General features: G+C 36.7%; 1 protein-coding gene across 1 annotated transcript; it reads left to right on the top strand.

Moving 5' to 3' along the window:
• The first annotated feature begins 3,159 nt into the window (after nucleotides 1–3,159).
• On the top strand, nucleotides 3,160–5,260 carry LOC141676843 (NADP-dependent malic enzyme-like). The gene is made up of 9 exons (XM_074482561.1): nucleotides 3,160–3,220; nucleotides 3,311–3,364; nucleotides 3,548–3,646; nucleotides 3,793–3,882; nucleotides 3,972–4,049; nucleotides 4,168–4,242; nucleotides 4,342–4,432; nucleotides 4,628–4,756; nucleotides 4,838–5,260. Exons 1-9 carry the CDS (start codon nucleotides 3,209–3,211, stop codon nucleotides 4,924–4,926), a joined length of 717 nt encoding a protein of 238 aa, XP_074338662.1. The 5' UTR covers nucleotides 3,160–3,208; the 3' UTR covers nucleotides 4,927–5,260.
• Nucleotides 5,261–20,734: the final 15,474 nt, after the last annotated feature.

Here is a 20,734-nt window from a genome sequence, read left to right as displayed (position 1 = left end):
TTCCTTGACAAGATTTAACTCGCCCAAAATATAGCCTAACCACATAGCTTGATAGGCGCATGCTGCTGCTGCAATATACTCTTCCTCACATGTTGAGAGAGCAACCGTCTGTTGCTTTTTTGATGACCATGAAAATATCGCGGAACCGATATGAAAAGCATATCCCGAAGTGCTTTTCTCGTCATCCAAGTCACCACCATAATCACTATCTGAGTAGCCAACTAATTTTACATTTTGAGAATGAGAATAAAATAATCCATGACCAAATATACCTTTAATGTATCTCAAAATTCTTTTAGCTGCCATGAAGTGATCTTGCTTTGGTTTCTTCATGTACCTACTAACCAATCCAACTGCATACATAATATCTGGACGAGTAAAAGTTAGGTACCTCAGACTTCCAACCAAATTTTTGAACAATGTCGGATTTACCGACTCCCTTGTTGAATCAACTCTAAGCTTTATGCTCGGTTCTTCTGACGTGCTTATTGGCTTGCATTCCTCCATTCTGAACTTCTTTAAAATCTGCTCCGCATATTTTTTCAGCGACGTTAAAATCCCGTCTTTATTTTGCTTCACCTCGACTCCAAGAAAGTATGACATTTGACCAATATCTGTCATCTCAAATTCATTAGTCATAACTTTCTTAAAATCATCAAACATACCAGGATTATTTCCAATAAAGATCATATCGTCCACGTATAAGCAAACGATTATAATATCTCCCCCTGAATTTATTTTCGTGTAGAGGGCATGCTCGTATGGACTCTTCACGAAACCATTTCTCTGAAAATATTCATCAACCCTTGTATTCCATGCTCGCGGAGCTTGCTTCAAACTATATAAGGCTTTCTTCAGCCTGTAGACTTTGTTTTCCCGGCCTTTTTGAACATATCCGGAAGGCTGCTCAATATAGACTTCTTCTTCAAGATAACCGTTTAGGAATGCTGACTTCACGCCCATCTGAAAAATCTTCCACTGGTTCTGAGCTGCAATTACTGTCAGAAGTCGTATGGTATCAACTCTTGCAACTGGAGCGAATACCTCGTCATAGTCAATGCCATATCTCTGCCTGTAGCCTTTAGCCACCAACCTCGCCTTGTATTTCTCCACTTCTCCATCTTGATTCGTCTTGGTTTTATAGACCCACTTGACACCAATTGCTTTGTGTCCTTCTGGAAGATCTGTGAGCTCCCATGTATCATTCTTCTTGATTACGCCAATTTCTTCATCCATGGCTTTGTTCCATTTGCTTTCTTCAGAAGCTTCTTCAAATGTAATTGGATCACATTCATCCATTAAGCAAAATAAGGAATAATCAAAGGATATTTGTATCGGACTTGTAGCTTCGTAGATATTATCCAAACTCCGCATCTTTCGTGGTGCTCCCTCTGAACTGCTTCCTCCCGTGGATGGTGTCGATCCAGGAGTTTGTTGATTTAGACTTGGTGGAGGAGTTTGATCATCGTCTCCGTCATCTTCAATATTTTGGTTATCACCGTCATCGTCATCACCATTGAAAAATAAACCAGCAACTTTTCTTTCATCCTCGCTCCATCTCCAGTAATCTGATTCATCAAACTCAACATCTCGAGAAATGATTAATTTCTTCGTTAGGGGATTGTAGAGTCTGTACGCCTTGCTTCTTTTGTCATATCCGGTAAAGATGCATTTCTCGCCTTTATCATCCAGCTTCTTCCTTTTCTGATCAGGAACGCGGGCATAAGCAATACACCCAAAAATTCTGAGATGTCCAACTGATGGTTTGCTCCGGTTCCATGCTTCATTTGGAGTTTTATTTCTGACACTTTTTGTTGGACAACGATTCAACAAATAAACTGCACATAGAACGGCTTTGGCCCAAAAAGTTCTCGGAAAGTGCTTTGCTTTCACCATGCCCCTTGCCATGTCAAGAATAGTGCAATTCTTTCTTTCTGCAACGCCATTTTGTTGAAAAGTATAGGCTGTTGTCAACTGATGATTGATTCCATGTGCTCTACAAAAGCTTCTGAACAGATTAGAAGTATACTCGCCTCCTCTGTCTGATCTGAGTACCTTCAAATAATGACCACTTTGCTTTTCTGTCAGTGCTTTGAACTCCTTGAATTTATCAAGAGCCTCCGACTTTTCTTTGATGATATACACCCAACTTTTCCTGCTAAAATCATCAATAAAAGTTAAGTAATACCTATTACCTCCAAGTGATGAGATATCAAATGGACCAGCAATATCTGTGTGAACAATCTCCAATGGCCTCCTGGCTCTCCATGATTTTCCAACAGGAAAAATTTGTCGATGTTGCTTCCCTTTGATACATGCTTCACACAAATTTTCTGGCTCGTTGATTTTTGGCAAACCGTCCACCATTTTTGTATTTGACAATAATTTCAAGCCAGAAAATCCAAGATGACCAAATCTTAAATGCCATAACCACGAGTCATTTTTAATGACCAATTTCAAGCACTTCTGCACTTTTGTTTGCATATCAAGCGTAAACAAACGATTTTTTGACATCTCCACATTTGTAATCAATTCTCGAGCTTGATTTCTTATAATGAGGGAATTCTCCTGCATCTGTATATTATATCCTTTCTCCACAAGCTGGCCAAGACTGATAATATTATTTTTCAATACAGGAATATAATAAACATCATTTATATATTTCTTTTCACCTTTCTTTGACATGATCGTGATGGTACCTTTTCCTTTCACCGGAATCTTTGAACAGTCACCAAAAGTAACTTCTCCGCTGATGGTGTCGTCTATCTCCGTGAATAATTCCTTATGACCAGTCATGTGATTACTGGCCCCTGAGTCAAGATACCAAACATTTTTCTTGCTTTCCTCGTCTCCTTTGTAAGTGAGGAACATAACAGTGCCAACATCTTTGTCTTCTTTTGCTGCTGCAAAATGACTTCTTTCTTCCACCTTTGGTGCTCTACACTCATAACTGAAGTGACCAAATTTATTACAATTATAACATTGAAATTGAGACTTGTCACCTTATGGATCTGAGGAAGGCATTCTGCCATAAAGTTTTCCCTTCAATCATTAACTATTTAAGTCACCACTTTTCAGATGATATTCATGTAGAAGTACTAATTGTGATTCCAAGATAGTTTAATACCATATTAAAATTTTAATCTTATGTTCTTCTTTTTGTGAATTTCAGGCAGGAACTGGTATAGCTGAACTTATAGCGCGTGAGATGTCGAAGCAGGTACTAACCTTTTACTATCCATGTCTACATATTTGATATTGGAGTTTGATTAAATTTCTTAACATTGTTTATTTCGATAAATTCTTGTAGACAAAAATTCCTTTGGAAGAGACACGTAAGAAGATCTGGCTCGTGGACTCGAAGGTAGGGAAATAACAATTCAACTGTTCTTGTACACAGTAGACTCGTAGTATTCACTGCAGTCAGTCATCAAAGATTGTCTTCCTAATAATGCATGTTACATGTTGGAGTATGAGTGGGTAGTCGTGTTCACTTTTGTGCACATAGCATGTGTATCTGAGTCCAGTTGTATGGATGCTCTTTCAGGGATTAATAGTTAGCCATCGCAAAGAATCCCTTCAACATTTCAAGAAACCATGGGCTCATGAACATGAACCTTGCACAACCCTAATTGATGCTGTCAAGGTCTGGTGTACTGTTCTCGTCTTCTGTATTTCGATTGGACAGTATTTAGTAGTATTGGATATTTCTTTTTAATGTTTTTGAAAGACAAGCTCGTCCTGGTCCCTTGTTTGATTTCTGATCTCTAATTTGGTTTCGAGTTACTGTAGGCTATTAAGCCAACAGTCTTGATTGGAACATCAGGACAGGGGAAGACATTCACTAAAGAAGTTGTAGAGGCTATGGCTTCTTTCAATAAGGTCCTTTCTCCCCCTACCCCTTGGCATGTATCTCAATATAACATATTTTTTTATACAAGTATGTAAGTTCATGAGCCGATGAAATGCAGAAACCTCTTATTATGGCTCTCTCAAACCCAACCTCTCAAGCTGAGTGCACTGCTGAAGAAGCTTATAACTGGTCTGAGGTAAACAAAAGATGTTTTTCTTCCCTCCATGATATATTGATATGTATCCAACATTAGTTGATGTTATTTACTTCAAAGAAACTCATTGAACCAACAAAACCTTTATTCCTTATTACAGGGCCGCGCAGTGTTTGCCAGTGGAAGTCCATTTGACCCTGTGAAATACAATAACCAACTTTACATTCCTGGCCAGGTTCTATAAATTTATCTTGTACATTTTATATCAGTATTAGTTAGGACAAATTATATAAGCATAAAGGACTGAGATGTTTGGGTTCTCTTTGTTTTAAAGGCAAATAACGCATATATCTTTCCTGGACTTGGACTTGGTTTGGTTATGTCTGGTGCAATCCGCATGCACGATGAAATGCTTCTTGCAGCTTGTAAGTACTGACACTCCATTTATAGAACCATGGAATTACATGTTCTAAATATACCATAATTCTTCCTATTAATAGTGCTGACTACTGAACTATGAGTTGCCAAGTATAAACCATAATTGACATTTTGTTTACTAGATGCATGCTATGTCAGCTGAGTGACATAAAAGCTTATTATCTGTGATTTTTTTTAAACAGCTGAAGCTTTGGCCTGTCAAGTAACACAGGAACACTATGATAAGGGAATGACATTCCCGCCATTTTCTAATATCAGAACAATATCCGCTAACATTGCAGCTAAAGTTGCTGCTAAAGCATATGATCTTGGTTAGTATCTTTTGTATTATAGCTTTATCTATTGTCCATCTATTTGCCATCCTAAAACATAACAAATTTGATGTCTCACAGGCTTGGCAACACATCTTCCTCGACCAGAAGATCTTGTCAAGTTTGCTGAAAGCTGCATGTATAGTCCCAACTATCACATTTACCGGTGAACTGTCAATTAACCTATGGCTCTTACCCTCTTATAACTAATAAAGTTCCTCGTGATCATGATGTTTGGTTTTCCTCTATGTTAAGGGAGCTTCTGTTCTTCAAACCTCTGTATGTAATAGTAATTCCTGGTTTTGTATTCTACATTTGGAATTTCTAAATAATCAGGAAACTAATGTGAATTTGGAATAATCATCGTACTCTTGTTTTATAATGTGTACTAATGTTGTATAGACAATCCCTCGTATGGTCGTACCTATGGCTTGAGCTTGTATGATTTGGTGACCAATTTGGGACCTCTAGCATTTTTCATATCAATTTTATCCCATATGTTCATTCTATTAAAATTTAGATAATTGTTGGACATGTGAAATTTTGATCATTCAAATTATATTTATTTTCACCTACCGCCAAATTATGCGTATGATATTGTTTTTTCTTGCAAAAGTGTTGATTTATATGAAGAATTTATTTGGAATAGTATTCCTACATGATCATCTCTAATGGTCCTTGGCTTAAACTTTAGACACATTTTGAATGATCATTTCTCGAATAATTCATCACCATTTTTAGAATGGAAGTTAGAATGCATAATATTCACATAACTCGAATGCGTCCTTTAATCACATCTTTATCGACACTTCTAAAATAAAAGTTAGAATGCATAATCTTCACACAACTTGAATGCGTACTTTAATCACATCTTAAATGGATACTATTGATGAGTTTTTTATTTGTTAAATATTAATCCGGTAATTATAATGAGCGATAAGTGAATAATAATTCATAGAAGTAAATTGACTCGGCATCTTTTGTCTCCTTTTATTCAAGTTATTCAAACCCCTTTCCAAGTAAGGGATATCAAGTATTTATGGAGGATACCATGAAGAGCTTCGTGTATCCACAAGCTTCACGTACTAATTTAGCCCGCGCATATGGATTTCTGGTAATTGATAAAAATTCGGCGGCCTCCCATCCATGATGCCATCCGTCATAGTTGGAGGACAAGAACGCGCGGGCTATTTTATAATTTTTTTAAAAAATATTTTATTGGGAAATTTTCAATGAATATTTTAAATTTGTTTCTTTGTTGTAGAAGTTAATTTTTATTTTATTGTTTATTTTCCTCTGTGAAGTTATATAAAATTGTAGTTCTAATTTATATTTGAATATGTTTGGATAAATAAGAATCACCTTTATTTCTTATAATTTAGCATACAGATTTCACAGTAAAGGATCTATTCAACAATCGTAATTTTAATGAATAAAAATATTAACTTAATTAATCTGATTATATTTTCATTAAATTGTACTTCATTTTCTAAAAATCATAAAAAATTATAATCGCCTCGTGAAAATTATAAACCTTATTTACGAATGCACCTTAAAGTGGTATGTGTGACTTTTTGCTATTTAAGTAATGGGATTAAAAATACATATACGTTCCTAGTCAAAAATCTCCGGGTGTTATGACTCATCATTTATTTAAAATTTGGGGATCAAATGAGCCACAAAAAAGTTTTTTGTTTCTTGCGTAATGATTAACACTTAGTCGTACTAAAAATCTTAAATTGGTAGATACGATTAACAACAAATATAAGTAATACTAATATCAACATCAATAATAAATATTTAAATTAAATAAATGGGAGTGAGATAATTTGAACTTGAGTCCGTCCTAAACAGAGAGGAAGGAGCATAATTTAGAGATAAAATAAAGAATGAAAAAAAGTTGGATCAATCTCCCAACTCCTCAAGTGCTCCAAATGCAAAGTAAGAAAAAATATGGAGGAACTTGAAAACTTTTTTTTAAATACGACGTGTCTAATTATATGAACCTGTAAAATTAATAAAATAAAATAGACGTTTATATATTTGCCATCAACACATTTTTTAAATAAGTCAAGCTTTGATCTGTTAATTTACTTAATTAACACATGACCAATATGATAAAAGAATAATATTAAAGTTAAACGTCAATGTTAAAGTTGCTACTCTAATTAAAACCATCTTAAAGTTACTATTAAAGATATGATCTTGGTATAATATTTATCTCTACTAAAAGTTGTTACTAAAAATATGACCTTCTGTATGTATTTTTCGTGTTTTGAATTTGAAACACATTAATTTACATTATATTGTTATTTATATGTAGTGTTTGTCAAGTATTGTCATTTATAATAAATTAAATCGATTGTTAAAAATTAGAACTAGAACTACTGATATATTGGAGGATACTAAAAAATATATAATAATGATAAATTAAAAATATTATTTTATGACGATAAGTGTTTATTAAATAATAGCATAGTCAATAAGGATAAAGTAGAAGCTATTGATTACAAATGTAATGGGTCAGAACTCGCATGTATTTGATTTTTAATTGAAAATTTGTTTATTAAAAAAATATTGTAAACTCTTTTACCTATTGATATATGTGCAAATCGAAATAATTATGATATTTGCAAAAATTTTAATGAAATATTTTAGTACTTACAAATTTAACATTAGAAATTTTATTTCAAAAATTCATTTTTGCAATAGCATACGTAAAAAAATGTGGAAAATAAATAGAAGTGGACTACTTTGGGGACTTTTTTTCTTTGAAATAGATAAACTTATGTTCTTGTCGGGCTTAGCCCAATGAAAAAGAAGATTAACCCCTAAGCGCTATAATATACTAGGGTAACTTATTATTTTTCTATTTAATACTTAAATTGTTAAGAATTTTACATTTGTCTTGATTTTATAATATACTAGGTAACAACCAAAGCACTATGATTGTGAAACAATTTTATTGTGCATAATAATATTATCTAATTTTTCTATTTAATACTTAAATTGTTAAGGATTTTACATTTGTCTTGATTTTATAATATACTAGCTAACAACCAAAGCACTATGATTGTGAAACAATTTTATTGTGCATAATAATTTTATCTATGTTGGGCTTTGCTGAGCATGCCTAACTTTGGGCCGAGCCCGCACGGGTTTGTTTTTGGGCACCTCCCAAAAGGCCTCATACTAATTGGAATTATCTGGCTGCTTATATTCTAGCAAACTGCCCCTCCCACAAACGATGTGGGACAACTCCTAATAATCTCCCCCTTCACACATCGGGCCCGACACCTGCCGATTCTGCCTCCTGATTGTGTGATCTGGCTCCCCCTTGACCCATACTGGAAGTCCATCTGGCTATCTGCTCCCTCTAGGCCCAAATTAGAAGATCCACCTGCCTTTTACTTGAGCCCATTCTGGGGCAAGCCCATCTGCCTCTTCCTAGGTCACTTCTGAAGTCATCTGAGATTGTTACAGACCGTTATAACTATAGCTCTGATACCATTTGTTGGGCTTTCTGAGCAAGCCTAACTCCACATTAGTATGATATTGTCCGCTTTGGGCCGAGCCCGCACGGATTTGTTTTTGGGCACCTCCCAAAAGGCCTCATAATAATTGGAGTTATCTGGCTGCTTATATTCTAGCAAACTGCCCCTCCCACAAACGATGTGGGACAACTCCTAACAATCAGCTTGAGTAGGAATCCCAGCCATGAAACGAGCAACTTTCTCCTCCAGCCCCAAACAACTGGTATCCGGACTCTCTTCATCAACAGTCTTTCCTTTACCAGCCCCGGACCCAGAACCGGCTTCAAAATTTTCGGCCCGGGGAGGCTTACTTCCAAGGGTGCGAAGCCTCTTCCTCCTTCTCCCAGAATCACCACCCGGAGCCTCGCCTATAGGACCAAGGTCCTCAAGATTAGCAAACTCATCTCCCATTTCAACCTCAGCATCTAGCTCCGGACCAGGATGATTCACATCAACTTTAGGTTCTGGTATCGGAACCGCATTACTCTGGGATCCCTCCTCCACAGAGGCGTTAGATCCGGACCCACCATCAGCAGTCTTCTTGGGCAACTTGAAAGCCTTACCAAGACCTTTCAATGCATCACTGTATGCAGAAGACGACATGTCCGGATTGTAGTGTGGCAAACCAATAAACAACCAAGGCAGATGAAAAAATATGATAAATATAAGAGAGGCCCGGACAAGAAGGAAACTACTTACAACCTAATCTATGCATAGTTCTATGATTCATAAAAGTGTCTCGGGTCATTTGGAAACCCAGAGATTTACAAAATACAAAAATTAACCGTATAGCTTCACCCTGGAGTACATCCCTACGGAAATAAGTCCAGACTCCTTCTGAAGCAATATGGGGAAGATAATACAAGTCTAAGCCCCAGAGCATGATCAACTCTCCATTCCAGTACTTCAGCGAAGATTGCTGGATAACAGGCCTGTAGGAGCCACCATAGCCGCACTCCGGAGCCCGGAACCGAAGTTCATATAGAGGGAACTGACTGGACCGGACCAGATGAAAAATATGATGCCATAACTTGAATGTGGGTTGCACCTTGAACTGATTGCAAGTAGCAATGAACCAGGTCATCCACTTTATACCATTAGGGGTTATCTGCATCGGAGAGACCTTGTACATATATTTACACAGATGTTTCAGGAACAAATGCCAATGAGGATTCCATCCAGGACCGGAGATACTCCAGCCACACTGGAACAAACCCATCAGCCGGCCTATGATGAGCCCTCTCGTCTGGAGTCGGCCACCTCCACTCATTCCGGCGGTCCAACTGAAAAGTAGCCCAGACCGCAGAATCCTGAGCCGCGTGATCCGGGCCAGCATACTCATCCTTGAGCTCATAGTGCTCCTTAGCCACTATGCTATCGGCAAACTTCCTATCAAACGCCTCCCTATCGTAAGGTCCCGGACCAGCGTTTTGCTGCCTAGCATATCCGGACCTAATGCTCCTATAATAAAAGCTATCTTCTATTTCCTCACTCTTACTAACAAAGTACCCCAGATTCTCCACCCACAGACCCTCCGGACTGCAAGGTACCTTTCTCGAAGAAATCTTAGCAACTGAAAGCTTTGTTATGGCCTCAGAGTCCGAAGTGGAAGCCCTCTTCCCCATCCCAGCTCGTTCAAAATCAGCAGAAGACTCGAGATCAGAACTAGAGGGCCCCGGATAGCAAGTTATGTAAGATTTGGCACGCGCCTTAGTCCGGACCATAAACCTAAAACAAGTGATAAAGGTTAGTCTAAAAACCCTACAGTTTATTTATCTTCAAAGCTAGATGGTCCGGACTACCCTATGTTCAATTTTATTACAAGTTAAAAGCGAACAGTCCGAAGACCCAATCCAAAAGAAAACAAAAAACCACAACTAAACAGACGCTCCGGACTGCAAAACCCCGAAGCTAAACAAACAAACCTAGCCTATTACTCCGAACTCAGATGTCACAATAACACAAAAACAGCAACCAATTACAAACTCCAAATATAAAATCATTAGTCCGGACTAGGTAACCAAGTCCGGACCCAACCAAAAAACCCTAATTCTAGAAACACTTACAAAACAAAATCAAACACCAAAATAAAACACAACCACATATAGATACATATACACGAACACAAACACAACAATTCAACAACAACCAAACATAGAAACACAAAAACACAACAAAAGCAACATATGAATCAATCGGAAAACAGAATAGAGAATGAAGCTTACAAGACAGAGATAACGGAGTGATTGGGGATGACCAAGCAACAATCACGAACCTCCACGGACTCCTGTAAAAAATGGCGACAACGGCAAAAACAGCAAAGAGAAAGAAGAAAATAAGAAGTAGAACAAGCAAAGAAAACCAAAGGTAAAAAAGAAAAGTGAGGAAGCAGGGGCACCTTTTATAGGCGTGGTGAATACAAAAGGGTCATGCCACGTGGCAACATCCTGACCACCCATCACACACGGTTATTAATGAAGAGTCATTATTACAGCACGTCTTTTGAAAAAAGACAACTATAACAATTCAAATTATTGGGGGAAAATACCAAAAAATGTTTTAACTTCCGAGTCCGAACTCCACCACTCAGCGCAAGCCAGACTGAGGGGCAAGAAAAGCTTCAGCCCTTTCCAAATACAACCTTAGTCCTGATTTTCCGAACTCAGCGCAATCCGGACTGGGGGGCAAGAAAAGCTCAACTCATTAAAAAGCCAACCGTCTTAGTCCTGATTTGCCGAACTCAGCGCAATCTGGACTGGAGGGCAAGAAAAGCTCAACTCCTTAAAACGCCAACCGCCTTAGTCCTGATTCGCCTAACCCAACGCAATCCGGAATGGGGGGCAAGAAAAGCTCAACTCCTGACAAGACCAACCACTTTAGTCCTGATTAGCCGAACTCAGCGCAATCCGGACTGGGGGCAAGAAAACCTCAACTCCTTAAAAAGCCAAACGCCTTAGTCCTGATTTGCCGAACTCAACGCAATCCGGACTGGGGACCAAGAAAAGCTCAACTCCTGACAAAGAAAACCACCTTAGTCCTGATTCGCCAAACTCAGCGCAATCCGGACTGGGGGGCAAGAAAAGCTCAACTCCTGACAAGGCCAACCGTTTTAGTCCTGATTCACCGAACTCAGCACAATCCGGACAGGAGGGCAAGAAAAACTCAACTCCTAACAAGGACAACCACATTAGTCCTGATTCGCCGAACTCAACGCAATCCAGACTGGGAGGCAAGAAAAGCTCAACTCCTGACAAGGACAACCACCTTAGTCCTGATTTGCCGAACTCATCACAACCCAGACTGGGGGGCATGAAAAGCTCAAATTCCTCTAAGAAAACAATCAAAAGCCCATGTTCAACAAACAAACCCAAATTCACTCCCCCATCCAGAAAATCTGCATAAGGGAGTGGGGGCATATGATAGTATATATAGCTCCTAGAAGGACTACTCCTAGGCCTTCAACTCTATACAGCTCCTAGAAGGACTACTCCTAAGCTCCTAACTCCATATAACTCCTGGAAGGGCTACTCCCAGGCCCCTAACCCCACGCAGCTCCTGGAAGGAGTAGTCCCGCGCACTACCACTCCTAACCAGCTCAGTCCCGAAAGCCTAACCTTGGTGGATCCCAGCACGTGAGACGTTGGCCCAGGTACATGATGGGGACAACTGTCACACATCAATCATGGGAATAATCAGGGCACGTGTCAGAGGATCCTCAGAACATTCCTCAGCCAGTCCCGCACTGACACGTGTAAAGCATCCACTCCTAGCCAGGTGTCCTCCGCCCCAGAACCAATGGCTATGATCAAAAGGTACCAACCCCAAAACCTTACCCTTGGGCTATAAATAGCCCAAGAAGGTGAGGTTTTGGGGTTAATCATTCTTTCACACTCATATACACACAGCCACCTTGCATTCATATTAATCTTCATCTTCCCAAAAAACTAGTTCTTACTCTCACGCCGGAGGCGCCGCGGGACTCCAACCCCCCTTCCGGTGTTGTTTTGTAGGAACCCAACCACAGCTACACCTCTACAACGGCGAAGGATCCAGGACGGCGTCGAAGGAGCAGCCCCGCCACCAGGAGTTATCAATTCCCAGTCTTATTACATACATGTTTTAGGATACTAATTTCCAAATTTTCTGATATATTGCAAGATGAAAGTTTTGGATCCACCTTGTGTAATTGACGACAACCCAGGGTTCAAGGAAGTACTGACGAGGAGTAGTCTGTTATGCAGCTGAGAGCAGTACTGAACTGGTCGTATCATTAGTTATTGTGTTTTGCTGTCTGAATGTTCATGTTGATCTGGATGTTATGTTTTTTTGGGCATGTTTTTTAATATATTTGAACTTGTTCTATGTTGCTATGTTCTGTTTTTTTGTTTGTGGTCATGTTTTATTTAAATCATTTGATATATTAATATTATACTCATTAACAAGTATAAATTATTTCTGCCTTAGGTTTTCTTTTTCACATCTTTCCATTTCTGCATTAAGCACATGTTACAGATATAACTGTCAAGTAACACATAAACACTGTGATAATTTTTATTTTATTTTATGCCTGATGGTTATAAACGGAAAGAATGATAACAAATAAGATATATATACACTTATATAGGTCAATTAAGTGTAAAAAATATTTTATTTTTTAAAAATTAATTTTTAGAATAAAATTTAAAATGTATCCCTAAAATTTATTTTATACCTATATTTTTTATATTTTAATTCTTTTATTCCCTCCATGTGTATACTAAAAATGTGCCACTGTTTGTTTCTCAGTTTGGTCAGGTCAAGTTTGCGTGAGTTGCAGTTAACCTATGGCCCTCACTCCCTTCTAAACTCATAATATTTTTGAGAGAGAGAGTAAATAAAATCAAAGTTGTTTAGCATTACTATTAACATGGCCCTGTATTCATTTTACTATTATCAAATTTTGTTCATTCAAATTATATTTTGCCTACCACCAAATTATATATACATGATATTGTTATATATATCCAGGTGTTTGTAAAATTATGTTAATTTATGTTGTAAAATTATGTTAATTTATGTTAAAATTCTTTCAGTTGCATTATTGTGTCAATTGTGAAAATATATGGGAGGATACTATAAATTGTAGATTGTGAATATTAACTATTTGTTGGAAACGTGATGGACTTAAAATAAAAAACTTTGATTTAAATTATTGCACTAGCAACACAAGAACACTATTTATTTTGTTGACTAATAAAAGTACACTATATATATATTGATGTTTACACACATAGTCAGGCTACATAAGCTTTATTTATACTAAGTCTACAATTGTTGAATTGAGCAGGTGTCTTCTATGTTTTGTTCAATACACGCATGACCACCTACTGTCTCTTTTCTTCAGTTCATAGTTGAGTAATGCTTTTTATTTTCACTGCCTGCCTTTATTTTCTGCACTTCAATTAGTAGCCCAGCTGGCTAGCCACCCTTTTTAAAGGTAACTTATAAATACCCATGACACCTAGGTCTTCAACTTTAACTTCCACTGCCGTTGCTCTGTAAGTTTTTTCATAAGAAATTTTTAAACCAGCCTACCATATTTCCTGGGTTCATAATTACATACATATATAATGACCATCTTTCTCATATCAGATTCTATGCATAGTTTTCTTTTCCGATACTAGACTTTGTCTCTCACGTTAGCTGGTTCTTGCATGTATATTTGACCTCAGCCTACTCTTTATTCAAATTAGGGTGGTGGAGAGTTTGAAATTCTAACACTCCCCCTCAAACTCGATTTTGCATTCCGAGTTTCATCTTCATTTTATGAAATATATCCGGCTTCAACGGTTTCGTAAATATATCTGCCAAAATTTTCTTCTGTCCTGTAGTGTACCACCTCAACAAACAATTTTATCGTTCACCTGTTCTCGAATAAAATGATATTTAATGTTGATGTGCTTGCTCCGACTGTGTGACACCGGATTTTTTGCTAATGAAATAGCGGATTTATTGTCCACAAAAATAGTAACCGGTTCTTCCTTGACAAGATTTAACTCGCCCAAAATATAGCCTAACCACATAGCTTGATAGGCGCATGCTGCTGCTGCAATATACTCTGCCTCACATGTTGAGAGAGCAACCGTCTGTTGCTTTTTTGATGACCATGAAAATATCACGGAACCGATATGAAAAGCATATCCCGAAGTGCTTTTCCTCGTCATCCAAGTCACCACCATAATCACTATCTGAGTAGCCAACTAATTTTACATTTTGAGAATGAGAATAAAATAATCCATGACCAAATGTACCTTTAATGTATCTCAAAATTCTTTTAGCTGCCATGAAGTGATCTTGCTTTGGTTTCTTCATGTACCTACTAACCAATCCAACTGCATACATAATATCTGGACGAGTAAAAGTTAGGTACCTCAGACTTCCAACCAAATTTTTGAACAATGTCGGATTTACCGACTCCCTTGTTGAATCAACTCTAAGCTTTATGCTCGGTTCTTCTGACGTGCTTATTGGCTTGCATTCCTCCATTCTGAACTTCTTTAAAATCTGCTCCGCATATTTTTTCAGCGACGTTAAAATCCCGTCTTTATTTTGCTTCACCTCGACTCCAAGAAAGTATGACATTTGACCAATATCTGTCATCTCAAATTCATTAGTCATAACTTTCTTAAAATCATCAAACATACCAGGATTATTTCCAATAAAGATCATATCGTCCACGTATAAGCAAATGATTATAATATCTCCCCCTGAATTTATTTTCGTGTAGAGGGCATGCTCGTATGGACTCTTCACGAAACCATTTCTCTAAAAATATTCATCAACCCTTGTATTCCATGCTCGCGGAGCTTGCTTCAAACCATATAAGGCTTTCTTCAGCCTGTAGACTTTGTTTTCCCGGCCTTTTTGAACATATCCGGAAGGCTGCTCAATATAGACTTCTTCTTCAAGATAACCGTTTAGGAATGCTGACTTCACGCCCATCTGAAAAATCTTCCACTGGTTCTGAGCTGCAATTACTGTCAGAAGTCGTATGGTATCAACTCTTGTAACTGGAGCGAATACCTCGTCATAGTCAATACCATATCTCTGCTTGTAGCCTTTAGCCACCAACCTCGCCTTGTATTTCTCCACTTCTCCATCTTGATTCGTCTTGGTTTTATAGACCCACTTGACACCAATTGCTTTGTGTCCTTCTGGAAGATATGTGTGCTCCCATGTATCATTCTTCTTGATTACGCCAATTTCTTCATCCATGGCTTTGTTCCATTTGCTTTCTTCAGAAGCTTCTTCAAATGTAATTGGATCACATTCACCCATTAAGCAAAATAAGGAATAATCAAAGGATATTTGTACCAGACTTGTAGCTTCGTAGATATTATCCAAACTCCGCATCTTTCGTGGTGCTCCCTCTGAACTGCTTCCTCCCGTGGATGGTGTCGATCCAGGAGTTTGTTGATTTAGACTTGGTGGAGGAGTTTGATCATCGTCTCCGTCATCTTCAATATTTTGGTTATCACCGTCATCGTCATCACCATTGAAAAATAAACCAGCAACTTTTCTTTCATCCTCGCTCCATCTCCAGTAATCTGATTCATCAAACTCAACATCTCGAGAAATGATTAATTTCTTCGGTAGGGGATTGTAGAGTCTGTACGCCTTGCTTCTTTTGTCATATCCGGTAAAGATGCATTTCTCGCCTTTATCATCCAGCTTCTTCCTTTTCTGATCAGGAACGTGGGCATAAGCAATACACCCAAAAATTCTGAGATGTCCAACTGATGGTTTGCTCCGGTTCCATGCTTCATTTGGAGTTTTATTTCTGACACTTTTTGTTGGACAACGATTCAACAAATAAACTGCACATAGAACGGCTTTGGCCCAAAAAGTTCTCGGCAAGTGCTTTGCTTTCACCATGCCCCTTGCCATGTCAAGAATAGTGCAATTCTTTCTTTCTGCAACGCCATTTTGTTGAAAAGTATAGGCTGTTGTCAACTGATGATTGATTCCATGTGCTCTACAAAAGCTTCTAAACAGATTAGAAGTATACTCGCCTCCTCTGTCTGATCTGAGTACCTTCAAATAATGACCACTTTGCTTTTCTGTCAGTGCTTTGAACTCCTTGAATTTATCAAGAGCCTCCGACTTTTCTTTGATGATATACACCCAACTTTTCCTGCTAAAATCATCAATAAAAGTTAAGTAATACCTATTACCTCCAAGTGATGAGATATCAAATGGACCAGCAATATCTGTGTGAACAATCTCCAATGGCCTCCTGGCTCTCCATGATTTTCCAACAGGAAAAATTTGTCGATGTTGCTTCCCTTTGATACATGCTTCACACAAATTTTCTGGCTCGTTGATTTTTGGCAAACCGTCCACCATTTTTGTATTTGACAATAATTTCAAGCCAGAAAATCCAAGATGACCAAATCTTAAATGCCATAACCACGAGTCATTTTTAATGACCAATTTCAAGCACTTCTGCACTTTTGTTTGCATATCAAGCGTAAACAAACGATTTTTTGACATCTCCACATTTGTAATCAATACTCGAGCTTGATTTCTTATAATGAGGGAATTCTCCTGCATCTGTATATTATATCCTTTCTCCACAAGCTGGCCAAGACTGATAATATTATTTTTCAATACAGGAATATAATAAACATCATTTATATATTTCTTTTCACCTTTCTTTGACATGATCGTGATGGTACCTTTTCCTTTCACCGGAATCTTTGAACAGTCACCAAAAGTAACTTCTCCGCTGATGGTGTCGTCTATCTCCGTGAATAATTCCTTATGACCAGTCATGTGATTACTGGCCCCCTGAGTCAAGATACCAAACATTTTTCTTGCTTTCCTCGTCTCCTTTGTAAGTGAGGAACATAACAGTGCCAACATCTTTGTCTTCTTTTGCTGCTGCAAAATGACTTCTTTCTTCCACCTTTGGTGCTCTACACTCATAACTGAAATGACCAAATTTATTACAATTATAACATTGAAATTGAGACTTGTCACCTCGTTGTTGAAATCCGCCTCTTCCACGACCTCTGAAATTTTGACTACGACCAGATGGTTGATAACCTTCAGAATTCTGGCCTCTGTTAAAAGGCTGCCTTTCACCTCCTCGTCTACCACGGTAGCCACCACTATAGCCCCTCTGCCACGTACAGAACTGCTACTTGCCAGAACTGTCACCGATGGATACTTTACTTTGCAATGCCTTCTCCAAATGGCTTGCATCATCATACTGGTTCATACGCTGCTCGTGGGCTTGAAGATAACCTACGAGCTCGTCAATGGAAATTGTAGATAGATCTTTTGACTCCTCGATAAAAGTAACAACATAATCAAATTTCAGAGCTCGTACCTATGGCTTGAGCTTGTATGATTTGGTGACCAATTTGGGACCTCTAGCATTTTTCATATCAATTTTATCCCATATGTTCATTCTATTAAAATTTAGATAATTGTTGGACATGTGAAATTTTGATCATTCAAATTATATTTATTTTCACCTACCGCCAAATTATGCGTATGATATTGTTTTTTCTTGCAAAAGTGTTGATTTATATGAAGAATTTATTTGGAATAGTATTCCTACATGATCATCTCTAATGGTCCTTGGTTTAACTTTAGACACATTTTGAATGATCATTTCTCGAATAATTCATCACCATTTTTAGAATGGAAGTTAGAATGCATAATATTCACATAACTCGAATGCGTCCTTTAATCACATCTTTATCGATACTTCTAAAATAAAAGTTAGAATGCATAATCTTCACACAACTTGAATGCGTACTTTAATCACATCTTAAATGGCTACTATTGATGAGTTTTTTATTTGTTAATATTAATCCGCTAATTATAATGAGAGATAAGTGAATAATAATTCATAGAAGTAAATTGACTCGGCATCTTTGTCTCCTTTTATTCAAGTTATTCAAACCCCTTTCCAAGTAAGGGATATCAAGTATTTATGGAGGATACCATGAAGAGCTTCGTGTATCCACAAGCTTCACGTACTAATTTAGCCCGCGCATATGGATTTCTGGTAATTGATAAAAATTCGGCGGCCTCCCATCCATGATGCCATCCGTCATAGTTGGAGGACAAGGAACTCGCGGGCTATTTTATAATTTTTTAAAAAATATTTTATTGGGAAATTTCAATGAATATTTTAAATTTGTTTCTTTGTGTTGTAGAAGTTAATTTTATTTTATTGTTTATTTTCCTCTGTGAAGTTATATAAAATTGTAGTTCTAATTTATATTTGAATATGTTTGATAAATAGAATCACCTTTATTTCTTATAATTTATCATACAGATTTCACATTAAGGATCTATTCAACAATCGTAATTTTAATGAATAAAAAAATATTAACTTAATTAATCTGATTATATTTCATTAAATTGTACTTCCTTTTTCTAAAATCAGAAAAAATTATAATCGCCTCGTGAAAATTAAACCTTATTTACGAATGCACCTTAAAGTGGTATGTGTGACTTTTTGCTATTTAAGTATTGGGATTAAAAATACATATACGTTCCTAGTCAAAAATCTCCGGGTGTTATGACTCATCATTTATTTAAAATTTGGGGATCAAATGAGCCACAAAAAGTTTTTTGTTTCTTGCGTAATGATTAACACTTAGTCGTACTAAAAATCTTAAATTGGTAGATACGATTAACAACAAATATAAGTAATACTAATATCAATATCAATAATAAATATTTAAATTAAATAAATGGGAGTGAGATAATTCGAACTTGAGTCCGTCCTAAATGGAGAGGAAGGAGCATAATTTAGAGATAAAATAAAGAATGAAAAAAAGTTGGATCAATCTCCCAACTCCTCAAGTGCTCCAAATGCAAAGTAAGAAAAAATATGGAGGAACTTGAAAACTTTTTTTTAAATACGACGTGTCTAATTATATGAACCTGTAAAATTAATAAAATAAAATAGACGTTTATATATTTGCCATCAACACATTTTTTAAATAAGTCAAGCTTTGATCTGTTAATTTACTTAATTAACACATGACCAATATGATAAAAGAATAATATTAAAGTTAAACGTCAATGTTAAAGTTGCTACTCTAATTAAAACCATCTTAAAGTTACTATTAAAGATATGATCTTGGTATAATATTTATCTCTACTAAAAGTTGTTACTAAAAATATGACCTTCTGTATGTATTTTTCGTGTTTTGAATTTGAAACACATTAATTTACATTATATTGTTATTTATATGTAGTGTTTGTCAAGTATTGTCATTTATAATAAATTAAATCGATTGTTAAAAATTAGAACTAGAACTACTGATATATTGGAGGATACTAAAAAATATATAATAATGATAAATTAAAAATATTATTTATGACGATAAGTGTTTATTAAATAATAGCATAGTCAATAAGGATAAAGTAGAAGCTATTGATTAAATGTAATGGGTCGGAACTCGCATGTATTTGATTTTTAATTGAAAATTTGTTTATTAAAAAAATATTGTAAACTCTTTTACCTATTGATATATGTGCAAATCGAAATAATTATGATATTTGCAAAAATTTTAATGAAATTTTAGTACTTACAAATTTAACATTAGAAATTTTATTTCAAAAATTCATTTTTGCAATAGCATACGTAAAAAAATGTGGAAAATAAATAGAAGTGGACTACTTTGGGGACTTTTTTTCTTTGAAATAGATAAACTTATGTTCTTGTCGGGCTTAGCCCAATGAAAAAGAAGATTAACCCCTAAGCGCTAATATACTAGGGTAACTTATTATTTTTCTATTTAATACTTAAATTGTTAAGGATTTTACATTTGTCTTGATTTTATAATATACTAGCTAACAACCAAAGCACTATGATTGTGAAACAATTTTATTGTGCATAATAATATTATCTAATTTTTCTATTTAATACTTAAATTGTTAAGGATTTTACATTTGTCTTGATTTTATAATATACTAGCTAACAACCAAAGCACTATGATTGTGAAACAATTTTATTGTGCATAATAATTTTATCTATGTTGGGCTTTGCTGAGCATGCCTAACTTGGGCCGAGCCCGCACGGGTTTGTTTTTGGGCACCTCCCAAAAGGCCTCATACTAATTGGAATTATCTAGCTGCTTATATTCTAGCAAACTGCCCCTCACACAAACGATGTGGCACAACTCCTAATAATCTCCCCCTTCACACATCGGGCCCGACACCTGCCGATTCTGCCTCCTGATTGTGTGATCTGGCTCCCCCTTGACCCATACTGGAAGTCCATCTGGCTATATGCTCCCCTAGGCCCAAATTAGAAGATCCACCTGCTTTTACTTGAGCCCATTCTGGGGCAAGCCCATCTGCCTTTCCTAGGTCTTGAAGCATCTGAGATTGTTACAGACCGTTAAACCATAGCTCGATACCATTTATTGGGCTT

This window comes from Apium graveolens, chromosome 8 (genome assembly GCF_009905375.1).
Source record: "Apium graveolens cultivar Ventura chromosome 8, ASM990537v1, whole genome shotgun sequence".
Classification (NCBI taxonomy): Eukaryota; Viridiplantae; Streptophyta; class Magnoliopsida; order Apiales; family Apiaceae; genus Apium; species Apium graveolens.
This window is presented reverse-complemented; position numbering and strand designations above follow the sequence as displayed.

Bases quoted from the DNA above. Each gene is read 5' to 3' on its own strand.
- LOC141676843 (XM_074482561.1), top strand. The intron at 3,647-3,792 runs GTCTGGTGTACT...GAGTTACTGTAG, and splicing joins CCCTAATTGATGCTGTCAAG to GCTATTAAGCCAACAGTCTT. The intron at 4,243-4,341 runs GTTCTATAAATT...TTTGTTTTAAAG, and splicing joins AACTTTACATTCCTGGCCAG to GCAAATAACGCATATATCTT.